Here is a 23,674-nt window from a genome sequence, read left to right on the forward strand (position 1 = left end):
CCAATATCCAACTAAATCATCCTTGTTAGGCTAATGAATAGTGCAAGCTGAGATGCATTCATTGTGACCGTATTCTTCATTGTCATTCGAGAGTAGTGGCACTGTATCCTTAATTAAGGAAGCCTATTATTAATTGATGTTCAAGTCACATAAAGTTTATAAGGATTGAGTAGTGATTGACTTGATGAATATGAACTATTAGTAGTTGATCTATCTAGACCAAATTTTACTTTGTTTGCAAATTACCTTGATAATCTTTTCATTGCTTGACTGAACTATTTATTTGGATGATTGTGGTGGGAATGAGAAATTATAAAAGATAATATGACATGAATATAATATTACAATGTTTATTATTGTAAGAAGAAGAAACTCAACTTATAAGCTCAGAATCGAAAATATAAAATATCAAAATCGATTAATTCGAAATCAAATTTAAGAAAACAGATCTAATCCGAACTTATTGAGATTGAATTTGGATTTTAATTTGGGCAATTTGCAGGATTGCACTTAGCTGGGGGTGATCTTTAATATTTGGCCTTCGCTAAAAATTCCTTGGTTTCGGGTTCGAACTCCCGCTTAGTATAAAATTAAACAAAATTCGCAAGACAGAGTTTTGTGTGCAAAACTCTACCTTATGCTTCAGGCAGAGTTTCAAACTCTACCTCAAGGCAGAATTTTGCCTTCAGAACTCTGCCTGCGAATCCAAACCTCTATCTTGCGAAATTCCTTCTTTTTTTACTGAACTGGGGTTCGATCCTAGAACCTTGGGGTATTAGAATAAGAGAGCCACCAATTTGAGGGGCAAAAATTAAAGACCACCACAAAAGAAGGGCAATCCGTGCAAAAAAAATGTTTTAATTTCTTGAATCCGTGAAAATCCAAACTCAACTGCCAGAAAACCCACCCTGGGCCCATGTGTACATGCATTATAAGTAAGGGAAAGTTACTTAAATACAACCTTTTAAAATGATAATTAAAAAGATTATAACTATTTTAAAAAAATTACACAAATACAACTTATTCAAAATTTAAACTTTTTAATTACATAAATACAATTTCTTACATTCCTAAAATATCAATATAGATGTATATTTATATTAATGTATTTCATAAAATATGTAGTATATCGATGTACTTATATGCTTAACTTAACTTATATAGTATATCAATGCACTTTGCTTAACTTATATTAATATAGTATATCGATGCACATATATGCATATGTATAGTATATAGTATATTATTTTTAATATAGTATATAGTATATTATGTTTAGTATATATGGTATGTGTATAGTTAATATTATTGCCTTCATCATATTATTAATTATATTATTAATGATAGGTAGGAAAGGAGAATTTGTAGGGACAAATTAAGGAAAAAATATTACCAGTATAAATTTGTTACCATATTTATACTAAATTGAATACTTCATGATATTATTAATGACAGGTAGGAAAGGAGATTGATGGGACGAATTAAGGAAAAAATATAACTTGTATAAATATGGTACTAAATTGAATACTTAATATTATTGCCTTCATCATATTATTAATGAGGTAGGAAAGGAGAATTTGTAGGGACAAATTAAGGAAAAAAATAACATGTATAAATTTGTTACCATATTTATACTAAATTGACCATATCTATTGATTTTTTGCTTTTATCATTTATATGGTATAGTTTGTAGATTCTGTAAATTAAAAAAAATTGTTGTAGGTTCTGTAAATAGTTGTATATGTACTAGTATTTGTGTAAGTTTTTCCACATAAAACTACATATCTTTACTATATGCAAAAAAGAATTCAATTATATTCCCTTAATAGAAATAGATTATTTCTAAACTTAACTAAATGGATCATCAAGATATACATAGAAGCGTGAGATGCGGCAGTCTGTTGGCATGTTTGTTGCTAATATCTAAGTAACCATTTACGTGTGAGACTAAAGGAGAACACGGTTTTCTTCCATACAAATAGAAACCTTAATTCCCTCATTTCTGTGAACTCTGGAATTTTCTCCTAAGTTTGATAATTAAAGATAGTAGTTTTGAGAAACAGTAACGTAAATTTGAGTGAATTGTGAGTTAGTACTCTATATGTTCAATTATTCCTTTGTTATTATTTCAATGTCTCCCTCTTACATTTTCCATCTTCTTCTTTTTAATCAATATCTATTTGTTCCTTCCTGAGTAAAATATTGGAGGAATTCCCCACTTTTGATTAATTACTCAGTTTGTATCTTATTTTTCTCCTAGAGAAGGGGGAGCTTAAAAGACTCCAATCATTAAGGATATGTCAGGCAATGAGCAAAATCAAGATATTCATCAGCAACAGCTCAAAGGAAAGAAACTTTCTTGCGAGACTTTAAAACGATATGACTCCTTAGACTTGGAATCCAGCAAGGTCCCCGAGGCCAAAAAGGTCATAACTTAGCCAAAATATGAGAATTTTATGTTTTTGTTTTGTTTCACACTAGTGCTGGAAAGTTCCATAATGGGAGGATAAAAAACTTCCTATCAAATGACTCTATTTTCGGCTAGTACGGGAGACTTCTTATTATTTAAGGAGGGACACTGCAACTTTTGGTGGTGGAATTTCATGTCATTTTGATATTTGACGTGATATATATATATAACTTAGATGTTTTTTTTTTTTTTTTTTATCAGGCGTTAGAATGGTCAGTGATACTGAATTTGGCGTTTCAAAGCATAGGGGTAGTGTATGGAGATATTGGAACGTCACCATTGTACGTGTTTTCATCCATTTTCCCTAATGGTGTAAAATACGACGAAGATATACTTGGTGCACTCTCTCTTATCTTGTACACAATCACCTTGATTCCTGTCATCAAGTATGTCTTCATTGTTCTCCAAGCTAATGACAACGGAGATGGTAACTTACTTTCACCTCTTCTTTTAGAGAAAATGACAAAAAATGTCCCTCGTCTTTGGTCGTAAATTCAAAGTAGTCTCTTAAGTATCACATGAGCAATTTTAGTCCTCCAAGTTTGTCAAAACTGAGCACCTTTTGTCTGTTATTTACCAAACTCTGATTGTTGAATTTAACTACACTAGACAAAAGATAATGGAACTTGCACCTCAAAAAGTTGCATTTTAGAAATAGATAAAAAAAATAACATAAAGTGAAAAAACTATACTTTCAAATATGAGTTCCCATTAAATAATTTCTATTTTCACAATTTCTGTTAGATTTAATAATCACAATTTGGTAAATATCTTACGATACCAAAAGTGCTCATTCTAGGCAAACTTAAAGAACCAAAACTGCCCAAGTAATATTTAAAGAACTACTTTGAACCTACTACCAAAAATAAGGGACATTTTTTTTTTCATTTTCTCCTTCTTTTACTACAAACTTTCATGATTAATTTATAAGAAAAATAAATTATACTTTTTATTGCAGGAGGTACATTTGCTTTATATTCATTGATATGTCGATATTCTAAGGTGGGATTAATTCCAAGTCAACAACCAGAAGACAAAGATGTGTCGACTTTTAAACTTGATTTGCCAGATAGACGCACACGTCGAGCTTCAAAGCTTAAGTCAAAGCTAGAAAGCAGCAATTTTGTAAAGTTCTTCATGCTATTTGCCACAATGCTTGGTACTTCCATGGTTATTGGGGATGGCGTGCTCACTCCTTGCATTTCAGGCACGTAAAACATATTTACACAATCAGGTTATTAACATATCGTAAAAATTTATCTATATCCGATGTTTACATCAACCCAACAAATACATGAAGCCTTGATATATAGGATACGTTTAAACACCACACAGAAAATTGAGCTAGCAAGCTCCTATTCCTAGAATTGGTGAACATTTTTTTGTCAAAATTGTGACTATCTATTTTCAATCATATACACTATTTCTTTTGGTCAGTTTTATGGCATGAGACTAGATAAGAGGAACATAAACAGAGAGGTTATACTGTTTGGACACTTTTCATGTCCAGCTTTTTTTTATAAATAGTACTAGTAGCACTTTTTCCGTTAAACATTTTCTTTTAACTAAATTATTTTCAAACACTAACTAAATCAGAAATTAATGTCTGATTCACCCTAAAAGTAAGATGCTTTAAATGTCATATTATGAACTTGGTCATCATTTTAGAAGGAAAAGGAAGTACACAAATCATTTTAGTAACAGATAAAAAATGGTCAGTTTTGATGCTAATTATATGAGTTTATAATACTAATGTGAATTTTTCATTTAATTTGGTCAGTTTTGTCTGCTGTTGGAGGACTCAAAGAAGCAGCTCCCTCGGTCCTGACTGAAGGTAACTTATTGCATCCTTTTTTTTTTTTTTTTTTTTTTCCAATAAGATTTCCCGTTGCTTTTCCGCTTAAAGTAACATGCCTAAAATGATACTCGTGAATTTCTGTTTACTTTGTATAATAATCAAGAGGTAATGTTTAAATAGAACAACTTTTTTTTTCCTTTCTAGAAAGCAATCAAAATAATAGTTTGAATAATGAAAAACAAATTGAAATAGTCATTGTTATCATTGGATGCAGGAAGACTTGTTTGGATAGCAGTAGCCATTTTGATATTTTTGTTCATGTTCCAAAGATTTGGAACTGAAAAGGTTGGCTACACTTTTGCACCTGTACTTTGTGTGTGGTTCCTTTTCATTGCTGGTATTGGCATCTACAACTTCGTGAAGTACGATCCAACTGTTATCAGGGCACTTAATCCTAAATACATCATAGACTACTTCAAGAGAAACAAAAAGAACGCTTGGATTTCTCTTGGCGGGGTCGTTATGTGCATAACCGGTATTCATTTCTTTCCAACAACCTTTAACAGTACTGAAAAGAGAAAAAGGAACAGAAAATTAAACAATTTTCTGCTCCAATAATTTTTTTACTAGGTGTCAAAGATTGATTAATGAGCTATTGCAGGAGGTGAAGCACTATTTGCAGATGTTGGTCATTTTAGTGTTCGATCTATACAGATAAGTATGTGCTGTGTGACATATCCGGCTCTCATATTAGCATATCTAGGTCAGGCTGCCTTTTTAAGGAAGCACAGTTATGATGTTTCTGATACTTTCTACAAGTCCTTACCTCGTAAGTATAACATTTATTCCTGAGTTTAATTTCTATGCAATGGCAGTTTAGATTCTCATGTTCCTTTTTCTGTTTACAAGTGCAGATAGTTTATATTGGCCAGTATTTGCAGTGGCAGTGTTAGCGGCCATTATTGCAAGTCAAGCCTTAATTTCTGGGACGTTTGCTATAATCCAGCAATCCCTGGCATTAGGATGCTTTCCTCGTGTTAAAATTGTGCATACATCTAAAAAACATCATGGACAAATTTACATTCCTGAAATCAATAACCTTCTCATGTTGGCTTGTGTTATTGTCACTCTTGCATTCAGGACTACTGAAAAGCTTAGCAATGCTTATGGTAAGGATTTCTTACATGCGTATTTATGACTTAAATTCTTCTTAGTGATAATGTGAAGCAAATGCCTAACACGTAACAAAACTATTTGCTTGCAGGAATAGCGGTGGTATTTGTGATGACACTAACATCATGCTTCCTCGTACTAGTTATGATCATGATATGGAAAACTCACATTCTTTTTGTAATCGTCTATGTTCTAATCATTGGTTTGTTTGAGCTTTTATTGCTAAGCTCAGTCCTGTACAAGTTCACTCAAGGGGGTTACCTTCCACTGGCGTTCGCAATGTTCCTAATGTTTATCATGTACGTATGGAACTATGTGTACCGAAAGAAGTACCACTTCGAGCTAGAACACAAGATCTCTCCCTTAAAAGTTAAAGAAACAGTGGACAAAACAAATTACCATCGATTACCTGGACTTGCAATTTTCTACTCTGAACTTGTTCATGGAATTCCACCAATCTTCAAGCATTACGTGGAGAATGTGCCCGCATTACACTCTGTCCTCGTGTTTGTTTCGGTTAAATCACTTCCAATAAGCAAAGTTCCGGTAGAAGAAAGGTTCCTTTTCCGGAAGGTGAAGCCTTGTGATCTCTACGTGTTTCGATGTGTGGTGAGATACGGATACAATGATGTGCGCAACGAGGAAGAGCCCTTCGAGAGATTATTGGTGGAAAGACTGAAAACTTTTATACGAGATGATTGTATCTTTTCGATTAATGCAGCAAAGAGTAACAGAGTATCATCAGAACAGAGCAATATGGAATTGGAAAATGATTGTGACATACAAGAGGATGCTATGGAGAGAGATATAGAAGTGGTGGATAGAGCTTATAGTCTTGGGGTTGTTCATTTTGTTGGGGAACAAGATGTGATTGCAAGCAATGGGTCTAATATTGCAAAGAGATTTGTGATTGATTGTGCTTTCAATTTCTTGAAGAGGAATTTGAGGCAAAGTAGCAAAGTTTTTGACATACCTCACAAACGTATGTTGAAAGTTGGAATGATATATGAACTTTAGCATGCTCTGAATTTGAAATTAAGAAGTTAATCAGTTGTATTAGTTCAAATTTAGTTGAATTAAGGAGATAACGCCAGCATATGTGCTACCCTCAATCTCCATCCGTCCAAAGGTCTTGGACTACAAAATTTCTTGTTTTTTTAATCTTATTTTTTTTGTGTGTGTGTTTAAATTTTAGTATAATTTGAAAGAGCGTAACAATGTAGAGAGAGAATTAGTATATATATATAATTTTTTTGTTTTGTTTTTTGTGTGTGTATTATTTTACCGTTGGAGAACCAACATATTTTACTTTGTATTATGACTATTGTCTATCTTAAATACTGTGTATGTTGTTATTTTACTTTGTATTGTCTATGTCTAAAACATTTGTCACTTTTAGTATGATAGATTATTTCTTCAACAAAAGATCGAGTTTCGGATCTGGGTAAAAACTATTTAGCTTCACCGGGTTTTGGCAAAAATGATAGTTTAGGAAATCAAGTGAAAGTTGAGTGATTTAAGGGTTAGAAAATAAATTTGATGAGTTTACTATTGAGTGACCTTTAGTGTAATTAATTAACCCCGAGACAAAATCCAATGAAAAGTATCCACTAAAACCATGTAGCTGCGTGAATTCATCAAGTTTTAATGAAGAAGAAATGGCAAGGGAATTGAGAGAGTTGTGCTTACCTCCAAGACTTGAAGTAAGTTATCAGCTTCATCCTCATTATTTCATTTTGTGCAGGACATAGGCACATAGCCCTGAATTAAAAACCTTGACAATCTAGCCAAATGTGAAACCAGCATACTGAATAAGAAGGTTAATTGTTCAAGATCATATTGCACCAACCTAAGAAATTGTTTAGAAGATACAATGATCACCAATACAGAGATTAATTTCCAAATACTTTACTTGTAAGAAAACCACTACTATTATTTTCTTAAAATTAAAACAATAGTAAAAAGAATTTGAAAATCGAGCATACGTATCAATTAAGTACCAAGCTAAAAGATTATTGTGTATTTTTGACATATCTTAAGGACCAAAAAATCTTCCAGGGAGAAAAACTATGGAATTCCTTTGTGGTTCATCTCTCTCCTTTTCTTCTATGTTGTTGCCTGCAGCAGCCTTATTTTGATTAGCTTTTTCTCCCTCTAATTCTCTAAACCTATGCAAATACCTCTTCAAAGGCTCAACATAATCATCAAATCCTAAACTTCCCATAGCCCAACAAATATCATCTCCATTCAATGTCTTGCGCTTCTCCTTGTGACACTTATCCGATGCCTCTCTGGTAACAAAGCTAATGCACTCAGATACACATTTGCATTGTTTCTTTTGCTTCTTTTGAAATCTTGGCATTTTGAGGGAGAATTTGCTTCATAATTCGCCCCACATTAGCTATTGGCAAGAACCTATCTTACTCCTTAATCGCTCCTTCTTCGCTTGAATTGGGGCCCTCTATATCTAATATGTTGATGCTATCAATCACTTTGGGAAACCTAAAAACTCGATCCTCTCAAACACAGACACGTTTGCCTTTCGTTCTGCTTATTATTTGTCTCGTTATTGTAAGCACAAGTTCGTCTGTATTGCGCTAATTTGGTTAAAAGTTTATAATATAGCGTGATATCGTTAAAGATTTTACGATATATAAAAGTATCCACTATTAGTGTAGAGACAGAATGACGGACAAATTTGTATAGGTGGTACAAAGTTAGGTCATATATTGTTATAGGGAGTACTTACATAATTAACAAAGTATGCTAAAAGAGGGTTCTTTCGAAAGAAATTTAGCAACGTTATATCGGTAGCCTTTATTTAAAAGTACTTGCTTTAGTGAATTATGGATCAAAAGGTCCCCTCCCCTCTCCCTTCCTACTTGGTTAATGTTTAATCTTCGTACAAGCTTTAGTAACCATATGTCTTAAACTATGCTTGAAATGTTGAAATTTGTGGATTAGTATATAAAACGCACCTGTGCTTGTCCCATAAAGTTTACCATCAGACAACACCTAAAAAGATCCGTTTGAACATATGTATGAGTCCTGTTGTTGGATGACCTAGCTACTACCTAGTAGGTCCTAGTAGTAGATAATGTTAATCCAGTCTTTTGCAAAAATCGTTTAATTTAACATTGTCAATGAATGAAGTGCAAAATTGTCGATAATATTGTCCATTTCCCAAAACCGGGGACACTACATACGAGGATATGGAAATGGATTTTTTGCTTTGTTTCGGCAGGTCACATGAATAACTTGAATATATATTAGTATTATAGGAGCCTCCAAGTTGCTTAATTAATTGTTGAAATCACCTATATTAGTCAGACCTTTTTATCTTTTTGGTCCCTTTCAGAAGTAATAAGGTATCTGCCTGCATATATATTAGCCTTCGTTCTAATTCCTTGTCTCCTATTATGAATCTAGTTCTAGCCCAACAATGCAATCACCAACCATCCTTGCTTGCTGGAAAGAGAGACACTTATATATATAACTTATATACATTCACGGTTTTGCACTATCGTGTCACTTTTACCCATTGAAACAAGTAACCTGATCTATTTTCCAGATTCAAAATCAAACTATTTTTTATGAAGTTGCTTATTAGCCTTATTTATGCTTTTATTTTGTTCCTTCCAACACAATGGGCAGTATCTCAGGGGATTAATTTTCTCCTTTCAAAACTATGTCCTTTATTTGCTCTTTCACGAGTTAGCTAAATAATGAGAAAAAGGGTTTATGTTTTTGCCATGATGTATCCTCCGTACCTTTTACTCTTTGTTTTGATTCTGTTTACTTTCCTTGAGGTTCAGCCCTTTTCCGAATCTGTCTAAACACATAATGCTTTCTACATCGGGTGGTCCTTTTTTCCCCCTTATGTCCCTAGTTCAAGAAATTGTAAAGAGATCTAAGCCTAGATCAAGGTTTAAGTGATGGATTTGGCTCCCAAGTCGGGTGATTTGCACAAAAAGGATATTTCAATACTACTTTTAGATTTTGATCTCGTAAAAGAAAAATGTGTCAAAATAACCTTTTTTTCATAACCAGAGCAAATTTTGGCGGTTTGCTAAGATTTTTTTATGTAATATTAGGCAAAACTTGGCTTAACAACAAGTTAGGGTGATAGAAATTTTCGCCAAATCCAAACGAATCGCAATGAGCTTTTTGGTGTTAATTTGTGGCTGAAATTCTGGCGATGTCAGGATTTAATTTCAAAACCTTGACCATCACTGTAACTTGTTGTGTAAAAATTCATAACACGTTTTTTCTTTAGAATTGATCCAAATCAACTCTAAATGAGTCCAACTGTGATATCCATCCTTCTAATATACTAGCCCCAACAATTTTCAATTATTAATTCAACTCAAATCTTCAAAAATCAATAGATCCACTTTGTTTTCTTCAATAATCAAGCTTAATAAAATCCAACATTAATATTTTTCATATTTTTTCAACCAAAACAATAAAAAATAACCACAAATAAGTAATAGGTATTCAATTTTCTAAAGCACGTAGGAAGATGATAAAGAAAGATGAAAGAGGAGAAGGAGAAGAAATTCTGGCAAAAATCTAAACTTGATACAATGAACAAAAATTAAAGAACATCCTGCAAAGGAATTCACACATAAATCGATGAACTAGGGCTTCGGAGAGAGTTAACAATCACCAGGGTGGCTACATACTTGATTTTAAAAAGAACTAGAAAGTATTTCGAGAATATTAGATATTGGGACACAATTAATTAGTATGGTTTAAGCTTTTCAATGAAATAATCACACTATCCCACATGATATCAAAGTAGAAAGATATCATGGTTTTATATCTCATTGCTATACATTATTTAATATATATATATATATATATATATATATATATGTGTGTGTGTGTGTGTGTGTGTGTGTGTACACTCATAAAAAAAAAAAAAAAAAAAAAAAAAAAAAAAAAAAAGGCCTCAATAAAAATAAATAGCCAAAATTTTGAAACCAATCACACATGAATCAGAAGGTTAGTTCCCCAAAAGATTATTGATGATCCAAAACCATAAAAAAAACTTAGATGAAGAATAATCAAACAAAGTAGGATGATTTTCACATACCCCTAAATTGAGAATAGTTCTTTTTAAAAGAAAAAAGATTATAAATCATAATTTACTATAAATTTGTTCAACATTAACGTTTTTAATTTGGAGGATGATATTTCACATCTAAATTAGATGTAGACCATATCATTAATCAAAACAATATTGTTAGTCACCAATAATAAACATAAATCAACATCCAATACAAAAAATTAAAATATCCTACTTAAATCATGTAGCTCTGTTCAAGTTGAATGTAATTAGACAAGTCTCAATAGATAGATAGCTGTACTAAATGAAGATGACATGAAAAGAAAAGCCTAAAAGAATTTGTGCTTACGATCCATGATCAGAACTCATTTTTTTTTACAATGGTCTAAAATGAAAGTTAAATTATTTTATTCTGAGACATGGTCATATCCTCCTTTTGTAATTTTTAGTAATCAATGCAAGTACCCAATCGGAGATTGAATGTAAAAAAGAAAAAGAAAAAAAAGTGTATTCCTAGCTCAATCAAGAACCATGACCAACTAGCCAAGTGTGAAACCAACGTACATGAATCAGAAGGTTATTACTTGTTCAAAACAATATCCACAACCATAAAAATACAATAATCTCTAACAGGGAATATTTTCACATACTAGAAGTCTAGAATAATTCTTATTACAAGTAAAAACTTTTTCTAAGAATAAAGATTAGGAGTTGAGAAAATCCAAGCTTAATCAAGTTCCAAGCTAGAAAGTTATTGTCATTTGACAAATCTTAAGGACCATAAAAACTTCCCTGGAAATTTCGATGTTCATTGTTCTGACTTTCTTCAATGTTCTTGCCAACATTCTTTTGATTAGCTTTTTCTGCTTCTAATTCTCTAAACCTATGCAAATACCTCTTCAAAGGCACAACATAATCATCAAATCCTAAACTTCCCATAGCCCAACAAATATCATCTCCATTCAATGTCTTGCGCTTCTCCTTGTGACATTTATCCGATGCTTCTCCAGTAACAAAGCTAATGAACTCAGATACACATTCTTGCATTGTTTCTTTTCCCTCTTTGGAAATCTTGGCGTTTTGAGGAAGAATTTGCTTCATAAGTCTCCCCACATTAGCTATTGGCAATAACCTATCTTGCTCCTTAATCCCTCCTTCCTCACTTGAGTTAATTGACCCTAATATATTGTTGATGTTATCAACCATTTTGGGAAACCTAGGAACTCGATCCCCTCAAACACAGACACGTTTACTTTTCACTCTGCGTATTATTTGCCTCTTTATTATAAGCACAAGTTCGTCTGTATTACGCTAACTTGTAATTAAAAATTTATAATGTAGTGTGATATAGCTAAATATTCTACGATATATAAAAGTATCTAGTACTAGTGCGGGGCCAGAATGACAGGTAAATTTGTATAGGTGGTACAAAGTTAGGTCAGATTTTTTTATAGGAGTATATAATTAGCCTTTATTAAAATTAGCATTTTGCTTTAATCGATTATGAATCAAAATCAAATGGTCCCCTCCCCTCTACCTTCCTACTTGTTAATGTTTAATCCTATCCACTAGTTGAAAGTTGAATAGAGAAAAAAAATATGAGTTGAAGTTGAAACCCTAGATTGTTGGATGGTGAACTACTAATTAGAATAGGTCTTTGCAATAGATAGTGTTAATCCAGTCTTTTGCAAACTTCATAATTTTAACGTTGTCAAATTAAGTGTGAATTTGTCACTTTCCACTCCACAAACTCTGGGACACTACATACGAGGATATGAATCTTGATTTATTTCAGAAGGTAAACAATATAAATTAGTGGAAGCGTACGATAAAGTTGATGTATGTGGCAGGCAAGGTTGTATAAATTAATGAAAATAGGACACCAATTATTGCTCCCGAATTAAGTTAATTACAGGTAAGGAATCAAACTGTACCCGTCGTTGTGAAAATGACTTGTTTCCAAATTGGATTATACTGGAAAGCTGCTAGAATTTAGTCAATAGCGTTGTTTATTAATTAGGTCCTGTTTCTTTTACTTTAACAGATGTATTTTTGGTTTTGCTAGCCAACCGAATAACCATACACTGTCTTACAAATTATTACTGCATACTCAAGGAAACAACGTACTATACACAAGCTATAATTTATCGAATCAGGTTGAGGTAAATTGGTATTAAAGATTTTAACAATGTAGCATAATATCACAAACATGGATATTTGATGTTGGTCATATTTATATATTTTATGTCGACGCTTTTACCGCTCTTTATGATGAGTTTATGAATTAAAAAATGTCCAACTTAGTTAATATTGTGATTTTACGCTAATGGGTGTTGTTTGATGATTCGGGGACATTATGGAGCTAAAACGAGAATAAAACTCGTAAAAGCGAGGGAATAAAATGCAGCTGCTAAGCCAAAAGTAATCAGAAAAGAACAGAATGAAAAGAAGAGGGAAAAAAAAAAAGTGAAGCAGCAGTTTGATGTTAGATCTATGCCAAGCTCCAATAAGGCACAAAATGTTAGATAGTTTGTATATATATGAAGTGGGATTGTCCCACAACATAAGGCAAAAAGAGTTTGCAGACATTATATGTTAAGATCTAGGTATTTTCAGATTTTATTCAAAATCTGAAATTTAAATGAACATGTTTGTTCGTGAAAAGTCATGCCTATTCACAGTAGTTACTTTTCTAACTCTATAAATAAGGCCTTCCTTCATTGAGTGGCTATGAAAAATGGATAATAATGTTGGTCATATTTATATATTTTATGTCGACGCTTTTATTTTCTCATGATGAGTATTATGAAGTAATATCTCTTTAGTTAATATTGTCAATTTTCACGCCTTAAAGGGTGTTTCTTCTTCAATTATATTTACCTATTTTTCTAACAATCTTAAAGAGATATTTCATTATGAAGAAGATATTGCATTCAAATTTACGGATGTTGGTAAAGAGAAGTCGGGACTGTTTTTGGTGGCTGTTTGACGGAAATCAGATTCATATTGGAAATCATAATTAAGAAAAAGTGCATGTATTCATGGCACTAGTAATCCTATGTTTGGACGTAGATGATGATTTTCATTGTAGCAGTGCCGCCCGGAAGTTGTAAGGCCAATAAATAGGGGTGGACCCATGTGCTAAGTTTTGATGCACGAGCACCCATTAACCGTGGAGGATACTCTATGTAGACATATAGAAAATATTGAAGTTTTAGTATAAACTAATAAATAGCACCCATGAGGTAGTAAAATATCTTGGTGCTCCGGTTAAAAGGTTGTAAGCTTTAGGTTAAGCCATGGAGTAAGTAATTTCGAATCCTACTCAAAGCAATATATTTTTGTTGATTTTAAGATGAATTTCTTTTTATTTTTAATTTATTTTTTATTTCTATTATTTTAATAATTTTCATCTTCAAAGGTCTCATAAGTATTAAAAAAAAAAAAAAAAAAAAAAAAAAAGGGTTTCTTCTAACGTATTTAGAGCCACAGTCAAATACTTTGGTAGTGGAAATTTGATTTCCCAAATCACGAAACCCTGTGCAGTGAAAATAGAGGGGTAAAAGAACAGATGAAGGGAGAAAAGGAAAAATGCAGGTAAAAAAGGCAACAACTTCTTGACAATGATGACTAAAACAATGCACTAGCATTGTTTGAAGGCAACGCATGATTTAAACAAAAAATTAAGGAGGAAGCTAATCATCAAGTTCCATGTGAGGCAGCGGCACTATGGAAAAGGGATCTACCGCTTCATAAAATCATACGGTGTTTTTCTTCTGATAATTGACATTGATTTTGATCTTGCAAAAGGTGATCACATCAAAGCAATGGATTAAGAAAAAGTGACATAAATGGGGTTTTACTTCTTTAACCCTATTTATTATTTATTTATAACATTCTACCCTTGTGATTTCCATGAAATTTGTTTGGATAATATTAGGGTAGATGATCCACTTATGATGATCATGAGAAGTGCATGCTATGATTAGGATTAACATATATTAAAGATCTTATATTTGTTACTCCTTTTGCCAAATGAAATACATTAATTGGCATATAATATGAGTTACATGCATAGAAATATGAGGAAGGTTATTTCTCAAGTTGTTTAAACATGATTTAAACTTACATTAATACTTGTGATTTAAAAAAAAAAAAAAACTTTCTGGTTAATGAAACAGAGAACAATGGTATTAATACTACAAGTAAGTAAGGATATCAATTTGTGGCAATTTGTTTCTAAAATCAAGAAACAAATGATTCAGGTAATCTTTTTGAAAATGTCCAAAGTTAATATGTTTCTCTTGGGAGAGACCTGGGTGACAATATGAACGATGGTACTTAAATGACTTATTATTTCCTTTGCATAGGAGTTTGGAAAAAATATTTGAAATATTTAGGACCCGTTTGACCATAAGAATTATTCACTTTTTGTCGGAATTTTTTTTCACTTGTTTCAAAAATTAGTGTTTGGCCATGAAAATTCCGAATACAACTTCAAATTGAAGTTGTATTTGGAATTTGAAAAACAAGAAAAATTTATTTTTCAAGTTTTTCACTGTTTTCACAACCAAAACAAGTACATTTCAAAAAAAAAAAAAAAAAAAAAACTATTTGCAAAAACTATGGCTGACTCCAACTCCAACTCCAAAATTTCAAAAAAAGTGAAAAAGTTATTGGTTTCTATGGCCAAACGCCTACTTAAAGTGTGGGGGGGGGTGTTTGACTTATGATTTAAAGTCAATATTGAATTCAATGTTTAATATAATTTGAAGAACTTGAGATAGAAATTCATTTAAATTGTATAGTTCTTCAACTCCCACAAAATCCTTAGGTGGATATATATTGACATGGCCTTGAATGAATTCATAATTTGGTCGGTCTTGGTGACAACTAGTTGATGAAACAACTAATTTGAAATTTGGATATTGTTGGCCATATGTCTTATCAGAAAAATTGTGTTCTTTTGTAAAAGGGTGTCACTTGAAATGTTATATTCCCTCGTGTAAAGATGTCACTTGAGAGGTCCTGACTTTCATAATAAGATTTCAAGTACTTAGTATTATTTGGAAATGACACTTAAAATGTTTAAAGTGTGGGAATGCTTGGCTTATGATTGATAGCCAATAAGATTTGAAGAAGTTAAAGATATGAAACTATTTCTTCAACTGCCACAAAATATATTCTTGATGTGGTAGTTCAACCTATCTTGCTCCATAATCCTTCCTTCTTCGCTTTAATTAGATCCCTCTCTATCTAATATGTTGATTTTATCAACCTTTTGAAACCTAAAAACTCGATCATCTCAAACACAGACACGTTTGCCTTTCGTTCTACGTATTATTTGCCTCTTTAGTAAGCACAAGTTCGTTTGTATCACGCTAATTTGGTTAAAAGTTTATAATATAGCGTGATATCGTCAAAGATTTTACGATATATAAAAATATCCAATAAATTTGTTTTGATAATATTAGGGTAGATGATCAAATTTGTGATCATGACAAAGTTAGGTCATACTTTGTTAGGATTAACTTATATAATTAAAAAGATGCTAATATTTGTTCTTTTGAAAGAAAATTACATTACATTGGTATTTATTCAAAAGAGTTACATGCATAGAAATATGAAAGAACCATTTCTCAAAGAAAAGTGTTTAAACATGATTTGAACTTACATCAATTTGTGGCAATTTGTTTCTAAAATCAAGGCACAATGATTCAGGTAATCTTTTCGAAAATGTCCAAAGTTAATATGTTTCTCATGGGAGATACCTGGATGACAATATGAACGATGGTAATAAAAACTCGATCATCTCAAACTTAGTGCCTTTGCCGTTTGCCTTTTTCGACCTTCTACCCGTATTTGAAGACATATTCCTCTTTAGTAAGGGATTCGGTGACAAATTCGACGGTGTGGGTGGCACACGCTACGTGTTGAATTAAAAGTTTATGATATAGCGTGGAACTATAGTCAAAGATTTTACGATATATAAAAGATCCAATAACTTAGTTCGAGGGTGAGCCATGTAGAACTTAGTTCGAGGGGGAGATCGTGGTATGATAATGAGCCATGTGGTATAAAGTTAGGTCAGGCAAATTTGTATAGGTGGTACAAAGTTAGGTCATACTTTGTTATAGGGAGGACTTATATAATTAAAAAAGGATGCTAAAAGAGGGTTCTTTTGAAAGAAAATTAGCAACATTACATTGGTAGCCTTTATTCAAAAGCACTGTATTACCGATCAAATGGTCCCCTGCCCTATCCCTTCCTACTTTTAATGTTTAATCTTCATGCAAGCTTTAGTAACCATGTGCCTTAAACTATGCTTGAAATGTTGAAATTTGTGTTCCAACTATATATAATGCACCTGTGCTTGTAAGTTTACTACCAGACAACACCTATAAAGATCCGTTTGAACATATGTATGAGTCCTGTTGTTGGATGACCTAGCTACTACCTAGTAGGTCCTTGTAGGAGATAATATAATGTCAATCCAGTCTTTTGCAAAAATCATTTAATTTAACGTTGTCAATGAATGAAGTTCAAAACTGTGGATAATATTGTCCATTCCACAAACCCGGGGACACTATATGCGAGGATATGGAAATGAATTTTTTGCTTTGTTTCGGATGGTCACATGAATAACATGAGTATATATTATTATAGGAGCTTCCTAGTACCTTAATTAATTGTTGAAATCACATATTATTAGTTATACCTTTGTATCTTTTGGTCTCCTTCAGGAGTAATAAGGTATCTGTATATATATTAGCCATCGTTCTACTTCATTTTTTCCTATTATGGATCGAGCCCAAGAATGCAATCACCGACCATCCTTGCTTTCAGGAAAGAGAGACCGTTGAATATATAACTTATATACATTGACAATTTTGTACTATCAGATCACTTTTACTCGTTGGGGCAGGTAAACTATTTATTTTCTAGATTCAAAATCAAAGACTACTTTTTATAAAGATGCTTAACCTGATTTATGCTTCTATTTTGTTCCTTCCAACACAAAGGGCAGTATCTCAGGGGATTAATTTTCTCTTTTCAAAACTATGTCCAGTATTCGCTCTTTCACGAATCCTTTCTCTAGCTAAATAATGAGAAAAAGGGCTTATGTTTTTGCCATGATCCTCCGTACACTTTACTCAATGTTTTGATTTTATTTAGTTACCTTGAGGTTTGCCCATTTTCCGGATCCACACAGAATGTTTTCTATATCTAAAGCAAGGTTGTCCTGATTAGAATAATAAATATTTTCTTTATTTACTTTCAAAATTTTCCCCACAATTTTGTCCTTCCATCAATATATTAAAAATCAAGAAACTGTTTTGTTGATAACAAATCCATATTCCTTCAGTAAATAAGAATATTGGGCTCTAATCATGATGGATTTTTCTATATCGACTGTCCTCCTTTTGTTTACCCCCCTAATTCAAGTCAGGTGATATGCACAAAAAAGGTCTTTCAATACTACCTTTAGATTTTGACCTCGTAAAAGAAAAATGTGTCACAATAACCTTTTTGTCATAATTAGAGCAAAATTTTAGCTATTTGCTAGGATTTTTATTTAATATTAGAAAAAACTTGTCTTAACAACAAGTTATGATAATTGTTAGAATTTTTGACCAAATCCAAATGAATAGCCATGAGCTTTTCAGCATTTGTGGCTGATAGTATGGTGATCCGTCAGGATTTGTGATCAAATTCCCGACAATCACTATAATTTGTTGTGTGAATAGTTCATCAACTCATTTTTTTCTTCAGAATTGATCCAAATCAACTTTAAATGAGTCCAAGTTTGATATTCATCCTTCTAATACTAGTCCCAATAATTTCCAATTATTAAATTTAACTCTTCAAAAATCAATAGACTTACTTTGTTTTCTTCAATAAATAAGCTAATAAAATCCAACAATAATATTTTTCATATTTCTTCAACCAAAACAATCAAAATAACCACAAATAAGTAATAAGTATTCAATTTTCTAAAGTACATATGAAGATGATAAAGACAGAGGAAAGAGGAGAAGGAATTCTGGCGAGAATCTAAATTTGATATATGTTAACAAAGTTAGCAGTGTTAACAGGGATAAAAATTAAATGAACATCCTCTCAAAAGACACCAAGCGTAAATCATATCATAATAATATACTAAAAGTGGGAAGCTCCAAAGTACAAAGTTGAAATACGAAAAGGCCCCTCAAAAGTTGAATGGCATTTTTACATACTTCAAAAATAAATTGCTCCTACAATATTAATTACAAAAATGTAAAAGTATTTCATTTAATAATCCAGTTGAATCTAAAGTATTTCATTTAATAATCCAGTTGAATCTCTTCCACTACTCATGAAATTATGAATACACAAAATAAATGCACTTCTACTCGCTCCTTTCACTTGTACTTGTCCACTTTTGATTTTGCACATCCCTTAAGAAATAATAAATGAAGTGCGTAATTATCAATGTACCCATATTAATTGGTGCATATTTTTATTGGATTTGAAGAATGATTGAAAGTGAGTATTTAATACCATGGGTAAACACAGGAAAAAAGAAATTGTCTTCTCTTGATATGATAAAGTAACAAGTAAAAGTGAAATTCTATTTTTAGAATACTGGACAAGTAAGAGTTAAACAGAGAGAGTAATCGTGTATGGTATACGTGGGAATTTATGAGATCTTTTTGCATTCCCAACAAACTTCTCCGTTTGATTTTCCTTGAATGATTATCAATAGATTCTTAATTAATTTGATTAATAGGCTTATTTCTCACCATTTTTTATCCAAAAAAAATCAGCAAGGATGTTTGTAACATTTTTTCTTTTGGTCCTCGACCACTTAAAAACTTCTGGCTGTAGATGCGTTATCTTCATATGCTGTAGCCTGTAAGTTTTCATTACCTTTTCATTAGGGATAATGTTTCTTTTTTTTTTTGTTTCAGCAAATATTTAAATATTACTCCGTAACAAACTACGTACTTACAATAATTGCATCTGTAGGGCAGTCCTTTTCTTGATTGATACCAGAGTAAATAGAAAAGACACAAGAAAATGAAATAATATATTGATGCCTAGACCTATGACTGCAGTCTAGAAGTCTAGAATAATTCTTATTATTACTAGTAAAAACTTTTCTAAGAATAAAAATTAGGAGTTGAGAAAATCCAAGCTTAATCAAGATTGTCATTTGACAAATCTTAAGGACCATAAAAACTTCCCTGGAAATTTCGATGTTCATTGTTCTTGACTTTCTTCAAGGTTCTTGCCAACAGTAGCCTTATTTTGATTAGCTTTTTCTCCTTCTATTTCTCTAAACCTATGCAAATATCTCTTCAATGTCTCTTAAACCGATGCCTCTCCGGTCTAATGAACTCAGATACACATTCTTGCATTGTTTCTTTGGCTTCTTTTGAAAATTTTGCGTTTTGAGGGAGAATTTGCTTCATAATTCGCCCCACATTAGCTATTGGCAACAGCCTATCTTGCTCCTTGATCCCTTCTTTTTCGCTTGAATTAGGGCCCTCTATAAACCCAATGCCTCTCTTTTCCTAGATTGCACATCTGTGATTCATAACTAGTTGAAAGAAAAAAAATTCTATGAAATTTTCAGGATAAACCCACTTTGTTTCTTCTGATCCCATATGAGATTGAACTGACTTTGGAATATGGATTTTGTAAATATATACATAATGTACATATCGAGATGCAACAGTTAAAGTTGACATATGTGATAACAATACATTTTAGGAAGCTCCGTGACTGTATTAGTGGCTGAGAAAGTGGAAAGCAGTGGCTTCACTACCGGTGATATGACCGACGTAATGGAATTGAATATTACTGGAGGCAATTGTACTGGAGGGGATATTTACTCCTTTATTGTAAGTACAAGTTCGTCTACACTAGCTAACTTGGTTAAATAATATATTGTGATATCATCAAAGATTTTACGATATATACTCGTCTGCATCAGCTAACTTGGTTAAATAATATATTGTGATATCATTAAAGATTTTACCATATATAGAAGTATCCAGTATTAGTGCGGAGACAGAATGACAGGCAAATTTACATAGGTAGTACAAAGTTAGGTCATATTTGTTAGTGGGAGTACTTATCTATATACTATATTAAAAGCACGACGTTTAAAATATTGATTGAACTTTTTACACTTCATTAAAAAAAATTACAGTGGACAAAATTGTCCTTTACTATCTTCAAAAATATTAAATAAATGTAATTTTCCTAATATTTAGGAATAGTCATTTAATAACTTACCTACTATTTAGGAATAGTCATTTAATACGTATATTCTTTTTAGTAGGAAAGTTTGTTCGCTTTCAACTGTATTTATATTTAGGACTACTAAATTATTTATACGTATAAGGTATATACGTATAAGGTATATCCTTTTAGATTTAGGAGTATTATTAAGTTTTGTCGGTTTATCCGTCTAAATTTATTCTTGAGCATCAATGTTGTCTCCCTATCTACGGCCAACACTCACAAAAGTTTAAAGTCCTTTCAAATTCGTAACAGTAGATGCCATTGAGCAAAGAGATGCAGCTAGCCCATTGAGCAATTAGTTGCTATTAGGAATCACGCAACTAATAACCAAGACACTTAGCTTGCTGCACATTCAGGTAACATATTTAAGTTCATATATTTTGTGTTCCAATTTTTGCATTCATTCATTAAAATTTTGTATTGTTTGAATAGAAATATATTAAGGATCTGATATACTGTCCACAGTTTGAGTATATTACTATTACATTGATTCAAAGAGGAAAGTTACAGATAGCAATTAGAGGTTTGTCAATTAAAAAGTTGTTATCCAAAGAGCTGCATTATTTGTATACTAAATAGAAAAACGTGCCAATCTAATTCAAAATAAAAGGTTGACTCAAAGCTATTGTCAATACATAAAAAAGTTAAGGGAAAGGTTGAACACCTAATTTGACTCATATACAAATTTATGTATGTTCGGACTTAGTTTGCTTCATAGTTCTATTGGTGGAGATAATTTAAAATTGAAGGGTATAAAGGACAATTTAACTTTTTTTTTTTTTTTTTTTTGGAAAATTTACAAATTGTCACAGGGTACCTATACTTTACTGATAAAGTGGAGTCCCAGTCACAATCTAATTAACATCTAACACTGCACAATCCTCTTACTCTACGAAATCTTCGTTTAATCAACAAAATATCTAACGTGGCAACTGGAAACCATGTATTTTACTCATGATGACGATGATAAACTATATGCCAACAAAATGGAATAGGTTAATCAAGTTCGGTTTGTTCGTCTTTTGATTTGTAGATTGGAAACCGATTACATAGGTTCTTTTGGACCATTTTGGTTTGTGCCTCTTTTGAGTTTCAAACTGATTCATGCAAATTACAAAAACTGTTCTGTCTTTAAGTTCTTAGAAATTAATTCATACTTTTGTCGCTTGGACAAACTTTTTCTGAAAAAACAAATAAATCATAGGTTCAGTTGAACTTAGAAAAGAAAACAAACCTGAAACCTGAAAAACAGAAGACATGAAAACCAGACGAAATACTCAAAAAATCTAACCAAAAGAACTGAAAATTAATTTTGTGAAAGAGAGGATGATTTGGTAGAGAATGAGGGTACAATAAAGGGTCTTGCTAAATATAAATTTGACCTATAAAATATTAGCAGGTTGTGTCAAGTGGGGCAAGTACTAAAATGGTTAATATGGGTAGCTTTTATTTCTTAAAAATCTGGCTTAAAATAAAAATTCCATGTCGACAAAATTCAAGGAAAAAATCACCTAAATTGGTTGGGTAATTTTGTAGGTATACAACAAAATCGAGTGACTTTATAAGAGAATACGCCCATAGTTGAGTGACCATATGAGATATTAACTCATATTTAGTTGGTCATAAGCAAGTCAAAAACTTCTCTTTTTTAATATGTTTATTTTGTTTCTATTTGCAAACAAAAGTTAAGCTTTTTAACATGATATACTTTTTTGTGATATGGCTTTTTAACATGATTTGCTTTGCCCTCTTTTTATTCCGTTATTTCTTAAAATGCTGAGATCTTTCAATTTTATATGGTTTGACTTTATTGTTCCTTAAAGTCGTTAGCGTTTGGAAGTTTAAAATATGGATGTTGTATATTTTTTGGAGTATAAGGGTTCAGAGATGATTACAATGTACATCTTTTCCTATTGATTAGCTACATGGTTGCAGACATGCAGAATGGAGGTAATTATAGAAGCGGCTCATGAGAATGCGTTATGTCGCCTTATCCTGCGCACATAAAAGATGATTTGTATATTTTTCTTTAATTATAGATTAATAATGTATTAGTATTCAATATTATGATGTATATTAGATCAATTAAGATATTTTCTATTGGATTTTGGTGAATCAACACTGCCGCAAACACTATTTGACAATACTAGATGGCGTGATTTTGTGAGCATTATGCTACCTCTTGAGATGTGATTGGTCAATATTTCGCAGGAAGCAACTTGCAAATAGAGAGTTGAAGAAGATCAAGAACTTTATCAATTCGTGGTTACGGAATTAAGGTTTGGTCTTCTTATTCATCCTTAGTAGGTGAACTATTATACCTCTATCCTTGCTATTGGTGATACTTTATAGTCATAACTATTAATAAGTGTATAATTTCTTCGGAAAAGGGCCAAATATACCCTGTACTATCGGAAAAGGGAAAAATATACCCCTCATTATATTTTGGGTTCGAATATACCACTACCGTTATACTTTGGGTCCAAATATACCCTTCCTTCCTTAAAATTGTCCAAGGTGGACACTAGGTCTGACGTGACACTGACAACTCGGTGAGGTGGACACCACGTGTCATGCCGCCTTACCACCCCAACCCATTTAGCTCTAATCAGAACATCTGCAGCTCAAATCCTTTTGTAATTTTTTGGTAATCAATGCAAGAACCTAATCGGGGGTTTGAATGTTATACACACACAAAAAAAAAGTGTTCCTCAATCAAGAACCATGACTAACTAGCCAAAAGTGAAACCAACACACATGAATCAGAAGGTTACTAGCTCAAAACAATTTTCCAAAACCATAAAAATGAGATGATACAATAATCACTAACAGAGAATATTTTCACATACTAGAAGTCTAGAATAGTTCT

General features: G+C 32.1%; 3 protein-coding genes across 3 annotated transcripts; 1 reads left to right on the forward strand and 2 right to left on the reverse strand.

Annotated features, from left to right (window-relative positions):
- Positions 1 to 1,986: 1,986 nt before the first annotated feature.
- Positions 1,987 to 6,785, forward strand: LOC132048388 (potassium transporter 5-like). The gene is made up of 8 exons (XM_059439298.1): positions 1,987 to 2,426; positions 2,672 to 2,897; positions 3,429 to 3,677; positions 4,251 to 4,304; positions 4,543 to 4,803; positions 4,930 to 5,097; positions 5,183 to 5,437; positions 5,533 to 6,785. The coding sequence occupies exons 1-8, from the start codon at positions 2,298 to 2,300 to the stop codon at positions 6,456 to 6,458; spliced, it is 2,268 nt and encodes a 755-aa protein (XP_059295281.1). The 5' UTR covers positions 1,987 to 2,297; the 3' UTR covers positions 6,459 to 6,785.
- A 691-nt stretch (positions 6,786 to 7,476) lies between these two features.
- LOC132062133 (nuclear transcription factor Y subunit B-5-like) lies at positions 7,477 to 7,803 on the reverse strand. Its single transcript, XM_059454772.1, has one exon. The coding sequence runs from the start codon at positions 7,801 to 7,803 to the stop codon at positions 7,477 to 7,479; it is 327 nt and encodes a 108-aa protein (XP_059310755.1).
- Positions 7,804 to 11,009: 3,206 nt separating this feature from the next.
- Positions 11,010 to 11,807, reverse strand: LOC132068693 (nuclear transcription factor Y subunit B-5-like). The gene has a single exon (XM_059462367.1). The coding sequence runs from the start codon at positions 11,716 to 11,718 to the stop codon at positions 11,284 to 11,286; it is 435 nt and encodes a 144-aa protein (XP_059318350.1). The 5' UTR covers positions 11,719 to 11,807; the 3' UTR covers positions 11,010 to 11,283.
- Between the last annotated feature and the right edge of the window lie 11,867 nt (positions 11,808 to 23,674).

This window comes from Lycium ferocissimum, chromosome 1 (genome assembly GCF_029784015.1).
Source record: "Lycium ferocissimum isolate CSIRO_LF1 chromosome 1, AGI_CSIRO_Lferr_CH_V1, whole genome shotgun sequence".
Classification (NCBI taxonomy): Eukaryota; Viridiplantae; Streptophyta; class Magnoliopsida; order Solanales; family Solanaceae; genus Lycium; species Lycium ferocissimum.